The following is a 12,538-nucleotide window of genomic DNA, read 5'->3' as shown; positions in this document are numbered from 1 at the left end:
TACTTGTCAGTGTGAACGCACTTACATAAGAAAAATAGTGTAAGTATGGGAGTGTTTGACTTGAGACAGCAGCGTTTTGTGTCTGCTGGGTTTTATATGTGAACACAAAGGTGTCTGAATGTTTTCAGCTTTTTTCCTCACAGTCACTGTGGTGGTTTCACAGACGTCCACCTGCTGCAGAAACCTGCAGAGACCTCCTTCTCTATCTATCTTCTGTTCTTCCTTTACAGCAGCAGCAGAGTCAACGTGAAGCTTATAGGAACAAACCTGAACATGTTGATGATGGTTTTATCATCCAACGTATCATATCGACATCAACATTTACTTCACAGTGAAACGTTAAAAAACAACAGTCTACTGTCACTTTGTGTCTGCACAAAGGTGTTTGGATGTTTCCAGCTTTTTTCCCCACAGTCACTGTGGTAGACATCCTCCTATCTATCTTCTGTTCTTCCTTTACAGCAGCATCAGAGTCAAAGTGAAGCTTATAGGGAACAAACCTGAACACTGAAGTGTCTATCATCCTACGTATCATATCTACATCAACATTTACCTCACAATGTAACGTTAAAAAACTATCTATTGTCACTTTGTGTCTGCTGCCTGCTGGGTTTTATATGTAAAACACAAAGGTGTTTTGAAGGTCTTCAACGTGGAGACACGAGCTGTGATAAACCAACGTGAACTCATGTATGTGATTCTCAGATCAGCTCCCTGTGACAAAAGGATTTTTTTTTCTTTTTCTTAAAAGAACAGGATGAGAAAAAAAAAAATTAACATTAACATTAACATTAAAAAGCTCTGTCTGGATTTCACCACTGTTACATTAAGCCATGAATTTCAATGACACCGTTGAATTTCAATGATGAGTGGTAATAGTTAGAAGGAGAAGTAGCAGGGGTGGTCTGGTGCTTAGAGACGCTGCACTGTCATCAACGCTCCCTCCAGCAGCTGCTGCATCCATCAGCCGCCGATGATGATGCTGGGATTATATATAACTCCTACCTGCTCTCTGTGACTGAGAGCGCTCAAATGACTCGACATATACTAAATATAATGACAAGACAGCGAATCAATCAATCACTCAGGAGCAGGAAGAGAAGGAGGAGGAGGAGGCGTCTGTACCTGTGCAAAGGCGATGAAGAGCAGCTGTTCGTGGGTGTACTTGAGCCCAGGCAGCGGCTGCTCCGGACCGTTTTCCCTCACCCACTTCTGATAGGCCTGGACACACACACACAGACACACACGTTTGAACTAACTACCATTCATTGTGACTGCTGCATTTTGATGCTATCACTTATTTAAAAGCATTCATCTATTCCCTTTGTACTTTTGTCTCCCCAGCTCCTTTCTTCAACAAACACAAGTCGACCACTGACGATCAATATGCAACTGAATTATGCAGCAGCCCAGATGTTCTGCTGTCCAGACACACTCAAACAGAGAGAGGAGGAGGATGAGGAGGAGGGGGGAGCTTAGTTAAATGTTTATCTTTTATCTTTTGTACCTCTCACACAGATCACAACACGGAGGATAATATTTAGGTTGTGTGAAGCTGCACAGCCACAGTGCTTAGTGTTTTTAAACAATGGCGTTACTCACATAGTAGGACAGCTTCAGTCCTCCCATGTCCGCTATGTTCTCCCCCAGCGTCAGCCGACCGTTCACCTAAACACACAGACAGAAAAACCTTCAGAGACTCTGTTGGAAGGCAGGTGGTCTACTTTAGCTTAGCATAACAGACAGAAAACAGAGCAGTCCTCTGAATCCTCCTCCACATCTGACCATTTAAGTACAAAGAACATTATGAATATTAGTTATAAATGACCTGCCAAGACGCCACCGGACCATAAACTCTGCTATAAATCTATCAGAAATGTTCTGTAGTGATTTATTCTTTCTTTCTTTAAAGGGATAGTTGATCATTTTGGCAAATTGGCCCATTGCCATAATCCCTATAGTCATAGCAGTAGGTTCGTTACCTTTAATTGTCGGTGCAAGATATTTTTAAAACGGCGGAGCAGAGCCGTGAGCTGCTCAGAGCTACGCTACGGAGGAGAACTTTATGAGACAGAGTTGTTTTAGAGGCAAATTCATGCAAAACCGCTAATGCGCGTTCCCGCCGGGGGCAGTTTTTCTCTAAAACAACTCTGTCTGGTAATGTTCTGTTATTATCTCATAGCGTGGTGAATGTGCAGGTCACAACTTGTCCACCAGAGCGTTTTGGAGTTGTTGGATTGTGTGTTTGATGGGTTTGATGAGGGGAACCAAGAAATCCCATTCGCCTCCGTAGCGTAGCTCTGAGCAGCTCACGGCTCTGCTCTGCCGTTGCACCATCAATTAAAGGTAACACTGCTATGGCAATGGGCCAATTTGCCAAAATGTTGAACTATCCCTTTAAGACAGTTTAGCCTTTTTTTGTAGGCTGTTGTTTAACAAAACCAACAAAATAAAATAACATGCTACAATGTGATCTCTATCGGTCGGTGAATCCTGTTACCTTTGGGCAAAGCTGAGCAATTTAAGATGAGCTAATTAGCTACAGGCTGTAGCTTCGTATTTCACAGACATAACTCATATGGCAATGGGCCAAAATGTTGAACTATCCCTTTAAGGCTGAAGATTAAAAACACTGAAGCTGCAGCGACTGAGATATTTTGACTTTCATGCATCCTGCTGCATTTCTCATGCAACAATACAACAATTTGTGAACTATATTCTGTATTCAAATTCAAATGCATTTGAGAAAGTGTATGTAAATTTGTAATCTGTATGTGATGCTATCGTACGGATTATGTGTGTGTGTGTGTGTGTGTGTGTGTGTGTGTGTGTGTGTGTGTGTGTGTGTGTGTGTGTGCAAACCCACTCTCTGGTTATAAACAGTGAAGTTATCGTAGAGGTTGACGATACACTCGGCTTTCTTTTGAAACTTCCTGTAGGACTCCTCCGTCCACCACTGTTTGAGGTTGCCGTGGCGGTCGTACTGGCCCCCTATGGACATGAACCATTGCATCACTAAGATGAGGGGCAAAAGGGGGCAGCGGTGTTAGCATGGAGACTACACAACCTGCAACTTCTCTTCACAGTTCAAAGAGCTGCCCAGCACGTCGCCTTTATTTAATCTGTGCGAGAAAAAAAAGTTTGGAAATCCAGATTTGATCTTGGCCTCGTGAGCCAATCAATCAACAACTTTTTTCTTAAACTTAATTTGTATAATTAGAATAAACGGCTGGTGCACAAACCAACCAGTCACGTACAAAGTTACTTCAGTTGGTGACTGGCAGGTATTTCACACTTTGATTTTTAAATGCCATTGGTGCAGATTAAAGAGCAGCACTTTTGACTGGAAATGAAAAGTTAGAGATTGTGGCTTCCTACAAATGTCATAAAATTACACAAATCATCAGGGAGCCCCTGCTCTTTCTGTGAAATAGGATGGTTTAAAGCAATTACAGGGGGGTGCACAACTCAAAATGAATGGTGAAAGCTGAATATGCAGCCTGTGTTAGTTAGTTGTGATGCATACGATGGACAAATAGTGGTAAAGGATGAGTTGTGGTCATCCTTCACTTACCCCAGTCGTCATATCCATGTGTGAGCTCGTGGCCGATGATGGCTCCGATTCCTCCGTAGTTCAGAGACCTGGAAAACAAGAAGGAGGAAAGATGGGCTGACATTTTCCTGGTGTCTACAGTACAGGAGTTTTAAAATGTCGATAAGTTAACTCAAAACAGAACTGTGACATTTGGGAAGATGACAGCTAATTAATCTAATTCATTATGAAAAGCTGAATTCATAAGCGACAAAACGACACCCTGCATCAGTTTAACACTCTCAGGAATTTTGTTGCTGCAGCCTTATAGAGAGGCAAAGTCCCGCCCCTTCAACTGGACCCCATGAGACCTTTCGGAGCGTAAAAAATTAATGGGCAGAAAATAGTTATTTTCTGATCCCTCAGTCGTTATGCCTTGGATTACACAAATGTTGTTTATAGGCTTAAAGGGATAGTTTTTTCAACATTTTTGGCAAATTGGCCCATTGCCATAATCCCTATAGTCATAGCAATAGGTTCTTTACCTTTAATTGTCGGTGCAAGCTGTTTATAGAACGGCGGCGCAGAGCCGCGAGCTGCTCAGAGCTACACTATGGAGGCTCATGGGATTTCTTGGTTTCCCTCATCAAACTCATCAAATACACAATCCAACAACTCCAAAACGCTCTGGTGGACAAGTTGTGACCTGCGCATTCACCACGCTATGAGATAATAACAGAACGTTACCAGACAGAGTTGTTTTAGAGGTAAATTCAGAGAGCAAAACGTCTTCCCAGACAAATACAAGTCCAGTTGCCTATGATTCAATCAGCCCAGAAAAAGAAAAAAAGAAAAGAATGAATTTCCCTCTAAAACAACTCTAGTTACGAGACAGAGTTGTTTTAGAGGTAAATGCAGAGACTGCTTGCTGAAAAACTGTCCCTGAAGGCAATGCGCATCAGCTGTTTTGCATGAATTTACCTCTAAAACAACTCTGTCTGGTAACGTTCTGTTATTATCGTAACTCTGAGCAGCTCGCTGCTCTGCTCAGCCGTTCTAAAAATAGCTTGCACCGACAATTAAAGGTAACAAACCTACTGCTATGACTATAGGAATTATGGCAATGGGCCCATTTGCCAAAATGTTGAACTATCCCTTTAAGCTGAGGTAATTAGCTGCAGGCTGTAGCTTCATATTTCACAAACATAACTCATTGAGAACGTGATAAAAAATTTTTTTTGCCCAAAAACATCAAATTACTCCTCAGTTTTCTTAAGCATGTGGTAAACAGCTCTGCGTTCATTATTTAAGTCGCATGTTTAGAGTTTTTTTAAGTTGTAATCTCTCCTAAAAGAAAGTAAATATATTACAGATGTGTGACTTCAGCCCTCCTGTCCTGACTGATACAGCTGCTGTATCTCGTCACATTACTTTCCTCCTCTCTCTTGTTGTATTGTCCTGGTGTCCTCATTGCTAATGCTGCTCAGCGAATCCTGATAAAACACAAGTGGCACTTGGGATCTAATTTCAGATCCGTGCAAGTTCAGATTGGTATCGAATAAAAAAAAAAGCAAAAAGAAAAGCAAAGCAGTGTGATACCTCGTTCGTTTTCTCGTTCACACTGATGAAAAAACATCAGATATCACTACAACATGCATGTATCCACCTCCATAATCCCCCCCCACACACACACACTTCCTACAATAAAAAGGGAAAAGACAGCGTGTCGTCGCTCCACCTCTCCTTGACCGACGCTGTCTTTGGTGCACATGCAGATATAGAGAGCGATGCGAGGGCATGCAGGCTCGGGGCTGTTCACATGGCTACGTCTGAAAATGACTTTCTGACAGCTAGTCGATACGCTGCTTCACACTGGGCCCGACTCCCTCGCTAAACTAACTGGCTGATTGAAGCTTCATTATACTCTACGTGATAGTGGAGGTGTGTGTGTGTGTGTGTGTGTGTAGGAGAGAGAGAGAGCGAGGGGCAGCAGGAGAGTGGGGGTTTATGGGAGGTTAGGGCTACTGCAGTAATAACTTCAAGGGGACAGGTACACGCACACACTTCCTTTAATCCAATGCAATCGTTAATTATTATTGATTAACATGCATGGCAGCAGCAAGTAGTGTAGTGGCAGTGGTGGTGATCACCTCTAATGAAGACACAGAAGTGGTGGCTAATGTTGAATACACAAGCTGCTAAAGTCTAATTAACGCATGTGAGGAGGTGTGAGTGTGTGTGTGTGTGTGTGTGTGTGTGTGTGTGTGTGCTGAGGGGAGTTGTGTATGAATGCAGCAGGTGCAGCCTGTTGGACTGTATTGTGCGTATTGATCTGAGATAATACTCAGTAGAGTTGCTCCTCAGCGAACAGCAGCTTAACAAAGACTGTGTTGACTTGTTTACCTCCATATTTCTCTCTTCCGCTCCGTTTTCTTTCCACAAACTTACTTGCAACAAGTTTTCCATCATGGTTAATAATTATTTTTGTTTATTCTAAAAGTTTTTCTGTTTTACTTTTGCATAATTCAGATGTTTAAATGTTGTCTTCTAATCTGAAACAGCCTGAGCTCTGATGCGTTACCTTGTGTATCGGTATACATTTTGATCTATTACCTTTCTGCATCAAGTCCCAGGTGGATTTTTTTGACTGAATAAAGAGAGTGGATCTATAAATGTATAGACGGACTATGATGATAAACAGCCTGGAGTGATATGAATTATGCACAGCAGCTGTTAAAAACATAAATTCAAAGTCGGTTTTCTAATTAATGGGCTAAAAAACTGCACTGAAGTGAGACAATGCGTGAAGTGGTAATTACACGATTATGGTTCATTTCATTTCCCTTTCGTATTCTCCTGAGTGAGGAGCTTTGAAGTTGAGACAACACAACACAACACGTCTCCTGCCGCGACGTACGGTGAGACTTTATTCTCCTTAAACTGCCGAAATGTTGAGAAGTAACAGGATGAGGAGTCGTGTGACAGCAGCAGGAGTCAGAGGAGACGTAAACTCGACAGACTGAAGAACACAAGCCGCTATAATCTGTTTAACGTTAATTTAATGTTCAATTTGTGAGTAAACAATTGATAAAACCATGATACTAAAGTGGAGAAGACTAAGTGCGATTGATTTAAATACATGTTCATACATACAGTGAACATAATGTTTGATATAACGTTACAGTGTTGATTTGTATACAAAAGGCTTGAGACCTCAGTGTTTTAAGATGTCAGTCTTAATTTAAATTTGTTTTAATCTAATTGATTATATTATATTATTATTTTTCATACTATTTATTCAGTTTTTTGTTTTTATTTGAAAGAAGCCACACCAAATTTCACTGTATTGTGTGCTTAGTGATGTAAAAGTAAAGTTCAAAGTTCGACTTTTGGTCATTTTATAACTATATAAATACATAACATGTGTTTTTAGATTGTTTTGAAACGTTTTCTTATTGTGTCTTTACTTCTACTTTTATGTTTCTGTTATTTCTGTAAAGTATATTGAACGAGGTCTGTGTACCATTGTGTGCAAATCTGCTGCACAAAGCAGTTTGGGAGTGGTTCTATATCTATATCTATATATATATAGATATATATATATCTATATATCTTTATATATATATATATATATATATATAAAGATATAAAGATGTCTTTTTGTGTCTGATCAGTGATGTGTGTAAACAATGAGCGATGACATTTTACACCAGTTTATTCTATTGTTGTTTTCGTTGCTTCTTTCAACGCGACATTTTGCTTTTCTGAAGTTTTGCCTGTTTTGGTAAATGAAAAACAAAAAAGTTTATTTTGAGAAACACATTATTATTATTATTTTGATATTTCTATCAAAGCTGTTTACTTCTTTTCTCCTGCTCAGCTCAGAAATTTTAAATACTTTTTGATTATATTGATTATTTTCAGTTCACTGGCTGAATGTTAATTAAAACATTTTTTTCCACAGAGGAAAATCTGTGAGTGACTTTATTAGGTTCACATATACAAACTAATGTTCCTTTCAAAGTCTCTAATGATCTGTTTGTGTTCAAACTTCCTGAGGTTAATTCAACCTTATGGTTTTTACTGCATTATATCTGAATGTGTTTCTATGGGGTGAAGGTGAAATAAACTTTACTTTACTTTACTTTGAAGTACTTGTGTGTGTGTGTGTTCACAAAAGTACTATCGTTAGGTGGAGTTTCACTTGACCATTGTTGGAAACTCTTCTGGACGACAGTCGTTATGGTCCTACTTTGGTAAACGCCCCCTTAGAGGTTAAATACTTGGGTCTTTCTCCACTATTTTGTCAGACTAGTGAGGACTAGTCAGGCCGATGCGTTATGAACTGATGAAGCCCCTTGGATTCCTAGACAAATACAAGTGCAGTTGCCTCTGATTTAATTTGTTGCCCAGAGATAACGGATGACCTGGATGAATGAGAATATCCACACTCAGACCTCCAACATCCACTCATTCATCCTTGAATCTGAGGGAATGACTGAAAACATTATGTCAACCTGAGGCCTTGTCTGCACGAACACGGGTATTTTTGAAACCAAAGTTTTGTTAAATAAGATTCCACGTCCACACGGGTGATGTAATAAAAATACTCCGTACGCACGTGACGCAACCGTAAACTCCGACACCAAGTGATGTAATGCAATGTAATGTAATGTGTGATGTAGTGCGATGTAATGTTAAGTTACATGTAATACATATCGCCACAGCAATAGGTGGCGATGTAAGGTAAAATGGGATGTAGTATTCATCAGCATGAGGGTGAGTCACTAATGACGGAATTTCATTTCTTGGTGAACTATTCCTTTAAAGGCCTCATGCTGTGCACTTTTCTCTGGGTTTATTTACCTGCTGATATCCCTAACAAGATGTATCATTGGTTTTGAGTACCTGTGATCTGCTTCATATCGTTCATACTGCCACTTTCTGTTGCCTCTTTCTGGAGCTCGAGCAGGCACAGGTCATTTGGCCAATCAGAAGAGAGAATGAGAACCTCTCCTCTGATTGGCTGACTGTTTTTGAGTGGCGTGTGGTCGGGCCAATCACAGGCAAGTAACTGAAACCGAAGCTGCATTCATAAAAATTGAAAAAAAAAACAAACAACTGGTCGCGGTGGGCGGAGTTACCTTGTGTGTGACGTCACAGAAAGGAGGAAGTGCTATCCGCTCGTCTTAAAGAGACAGTTCCTACAAATGGGCGGTATGCGTTTCTCCGTTTATGACCAGTTTGATGCATGGGGCAGTATATACGTGGCCCAGAGACCTCCCTAAGCACGAAAAAAATAACCAAAATCACATTTTTCATGCCATGGGGCCGACCGGTCTCGTGGGTGTTGAAGCCTGGACTCGACGCATCTCACTAGCATTAATTCAATCACTCTGTATTGTTGTAAAACGGCTGTAAAACGGGTTCATGTAAACACCAGATAGGATTAGATCATATCACATGTAAACAGAAAAACCTGAAAGACTCATTGGGAATTAATTCACTCAGAAAGAGGAAGAGGTCTCCACGTGAACCCACCTATAGAGATGTATTTTTTAAGATCCTCTCCTCTGCCATAAATAAAAAAGAGTAAACATCAGCAGAAACTTTACCACTGGCGATGAATGAACCGTGTGTGAAAAAGACACAACTGGAAGATAAAGTATTTATATTTATATTCAGATTTCATATAAATATTTCGAGTTCTTTTGTCTTATTTTCAGATCAACAGAAGCTGCAGGCGGGCAGATACAGGCCGGCGGCCATCTTTGTTTCACGCATCATCAGACGAGTCGATGGAGTGAAATTTCGGGCGGCGACCTCTCAATGACACCTGCTCCATTAGCAAGACCTTGTTGGGTAATTGAGCTCTTGGTGGGTAGTTAAATTGGTTTAATCAGGTGTGTGGGGACCTGAGGGGAGCCGGGGCCTTGTCGGGCCGACGCCGCCTTTAATGACTTTTGTTTCAGTCGCCGTGGAGACGTCGTTACCTCCAGACACACACACACACACACACACACAGCGAAGATACTTACTGTGGAAACTCAGGGTTGTAGAGAGTGGGCTGAAGGATGCCGGCGGGAAAAACTGGAAGAGAGACACAGAAACAACATGAGGGGATACTCTCTCTCTCTCTCTTGCAGCTCGAATCACAGTCTTTTTATATTCGTGTAAAATAAAAAAGTGTACATCCAGAAGATGATACATCAGTCAAGGCCTCGTTTAACCCTGACAAACCTGTGACGACATTTAGTTAAAATAATTATGAAGTCTTTTAAAAATAAACTGGAACTGAATCTGATCTGTTTTTATATTCTGTGTTTTTTTTTTGTTTAGTTTATTTCAGCTATCAAGCTTACCTGTCATTATAATCTATTGAATACATTCATTTATACGTTAATTTAGCTGGATTTATTCTAATATATCATCACTAATCTTTGTCTTTCTAATTTAAAGGCATATACATACTGTATATGGATTTATTCTAATATATTATCACTAAACTTTATCTCTCTAATATATAGGCATATACATATATAAAGAGTCCATATACAAAAACATATATGAAGACAAACTGAAGGTAACACCAACAGAGCAACAAATAAAACTAAGTGGGTAAATACCCAAATAAATAATAATAAGCACCTTGTGGTTGTCAAACACCCTCATTCCTGTACATATTGAAAATCATTTCTTTGTACTTCTTTTTGAACTGGATTATGTTACACAAAAGTTCCTTCTTGTTGTGCGTATATTCTGGATTTTGAAATTAAATTTCCCCCTTAAGTTATAACCCCCTTCCCTTTCAATTAATAATTCTTGGATATTTCCAGGCATATAGTTGTATAGCCTACAGTTTTCTTACTGAGCTTTTATTTCTATCTTTAATGCTTCTTGTATTTCTGTTCAGCACATTGAACTACCTCTGTGTATGAGACAAATACATCTTCCCAAAATGTGAAAAAATGAAATAGATAAATAAATAACTAAAAGTCAGACTATTATCTGGTGTTTGCTCCTGACAGGATGTCAGCACACTCAGAAAATCTCAGCACAAATATTTGACTCAGACTCTGATCAGAGCTGTTCAGTTGTTGTTTGTTATTTTTTTTATAGTGAGAGTTAGAAAACATGTTGAACACAGAGAGAAACTGAGGCTGTGGCTTAAATATAACAAGTAGTCAAACTAACAAACAGAACAAGTTCAAGTTCTCGACTTTCCTAAGATGAACTGTGCTACAAGGAATTCTGGGTAAATTAAAGACTTGGGGGGAAAAAAAAAAAAACTAAGTCCAACTTCTCTGCTCCGTTCAGGAAAAATATATGTTGAATATTTGTCTTCAACTGTTTCAAGGAAACTCAACAGAGAGTGAACAAAATAAAAAATAAAATCTGATTTCCAACAAATAAAAAAACAAAACATCGCTCCACAAAATCTCTCGCTCTCTCCATGACAACATTAGCCACAAACTGTGAGCCGTGTTTTCCTGTTTTATGTTCTTGTCGGACCCATTGTTACCACAGCAACACTGGTTTTAGTGTACGCCGGTGACTCAGGTGTTTGAATGACAATGACAATACGTCTTTATGATCTGATGTCCGTTAAAAAAAGCTTTAAACTGAACCGACACCACCACCTCAGTCCTCTGACCCCGTGTGAACGTCTCTGTTATTGAACCAGACGAAGTTTCAGGCCTGAGGCTTCGTTCAGGATCGTCCACTGTCAGACGCTGTTATCTAGGACACGCCCCACTGAGCCGCTCTCATTACTGAAGAGGCCTGAAGGTCTGAACTTCATCTGTCTGAGTAACGACAGGGAAATACACATGGACTCAGAGCGGGCGACACTTTACTGTCTGTATCAGTGATCAATATCACTGATTGGCTGCTCACAACAACCCTGGATCTGCAGTCGATCAGTGCTGATGAAGCAGCAGAGTCTCAATCAAACAGCCTTTATTTGGAAACTGAGCCTTAAAAGGATAGTTCAACATTTTGGCAAATTGGCCCATTGCCATAATCCCTGTAGTCATAGCAGTAGGTTTGTTACCTTTATTTGTCGGTGCAAGCTATTTTTAGAACGGCGGAGCAGAACCGTGAGCTGCTCAGAGCTACGCTACGGAGGCTCATGGGATTTCTTGGTTTCCCTCATCAAACTCATCAAATACACAATCCAACAACTCCAAAACGCTCTGGTGGACAAGTTGTGACCTGCACATTCACCACGCTATGAGATAATAACAGAACGTTACGAGACAGAGTCCACCAGAGCGTTTTGGAGTTGTTGGATTGTGTATTTGATGAGTTTGATGAGGGAAACCAAGAAATCCCATGAGCCTCCGTAGCGTAGCTCTGAGCAGCTCGCGGCTCTGCTCCGCCATTCTAAAAACAGCTTGCACCGACGATTAAAGGTAACGAACCTACTGCTATGACTATAGGGATTATGGCAATGGGCCAATTTGCCAAAATGTTGAACTATCCCTTTAAAACTAGCTGTCAGGACTTCCTGTGACTTTGTGATGTCACAACAAAGCAGTCACCAAGCCCCGCCCACCTGGACCCACCATCCATCCAACACAGGGTTTCTCTGAGTGTCAACTGAACTTCAAGGTGAAGTTAAAGTTTCTTTTTTAAACTTAAATTGTATTTGTTGTTTATTTTATCATAAATATTTGATCTCATCATGAAAAAAACTTGACTTTAAGTTCTTAAGTGAGTTCAGTGAAATGGAAAAGTAAAAAAGTCTGTTAATTTCCACCTCTAAACTATTTTTTCAATGCTGCACATTGTTGCCATTTAAATATCTTTGAGTCTCTGTTTCTGTGATTTAAACACAACATTTACCAGGTTAAATACTTTTTATTTGTCCAATATTTTTGCTTTATGAACAAATAACTTGAAAAGCTAATGATGCTCCCACAAGCCTCAGCTTTACTCGGCTTATAATCAGCAAATGATTTTGATGATTTGATGATCAAATTCTACATTTTCTGACTCATGACG

General features: G+C 40.1%; 1 protein-coding gene across 3 annotated transcripts in view; it reads right to left on the bottom strand.

Moving 5' to 3' along the window:
* The window catches only part of ecel1 (endothelin converting enzyme-like 1), a 59,364-nt gene that overhangs the window by 3,878 nt on the left and 42,948 nt on the right, over positions 1-12,538 (bottom strand). For 2 of the 3 annotated variants that reach the window (XR_015037458.1, XR_015037459.1), the window contains exons 13-17: positions 9,571-9,622; positions 3,575-3,642; positions 2,867-2,991; positions 1,603-1,668; positions 1,126-1,221 (exon numbers count right to left, since the gene is read on the bottom strand). Coding sequence is in view for 1 of the 3 variants with exons in the window: in XM_085795059.1 (XP_085651185.1) it covers positions 1,126-1,221; positions 1,603-1,668; positions 2,867-3,015; positions 3,575-3,642; positions 9,571-9,622 (431 nt within the window). In the remaining 2 variants the exon portion in view is untranslated. Of the gene's footprint in view, positions 1-1,125; positions 1,222-1,602; positions 1,669-2,866; positions 3,016-3,574; positions 3,643-9,570; positions 9,623-12,538 lie in introns of all 3 variants that reach the window. The other variant, XM_085795059.1, reaches the window with a different exon arrangement.

This window comes from Trachurus japonicus, chromosome 13 (assembly GCF_045865225.1).
Source record: "Trachurus japonicus isolate A0001 chromosome 13, Traja_1.0".
NCBI classification, from domain to species: domain Eukaryota; kingdom Metazoa; phylum Chordata; class Actinopteri; order Carangiformes; family Carangidae; genus Trachurus; species Trachurus japonicus.
The sequence above is the reverse complement of the archived record's forward strand: the minus strand, read 5'-3'. Positions and strand labels throughout refer to the sequence as shown.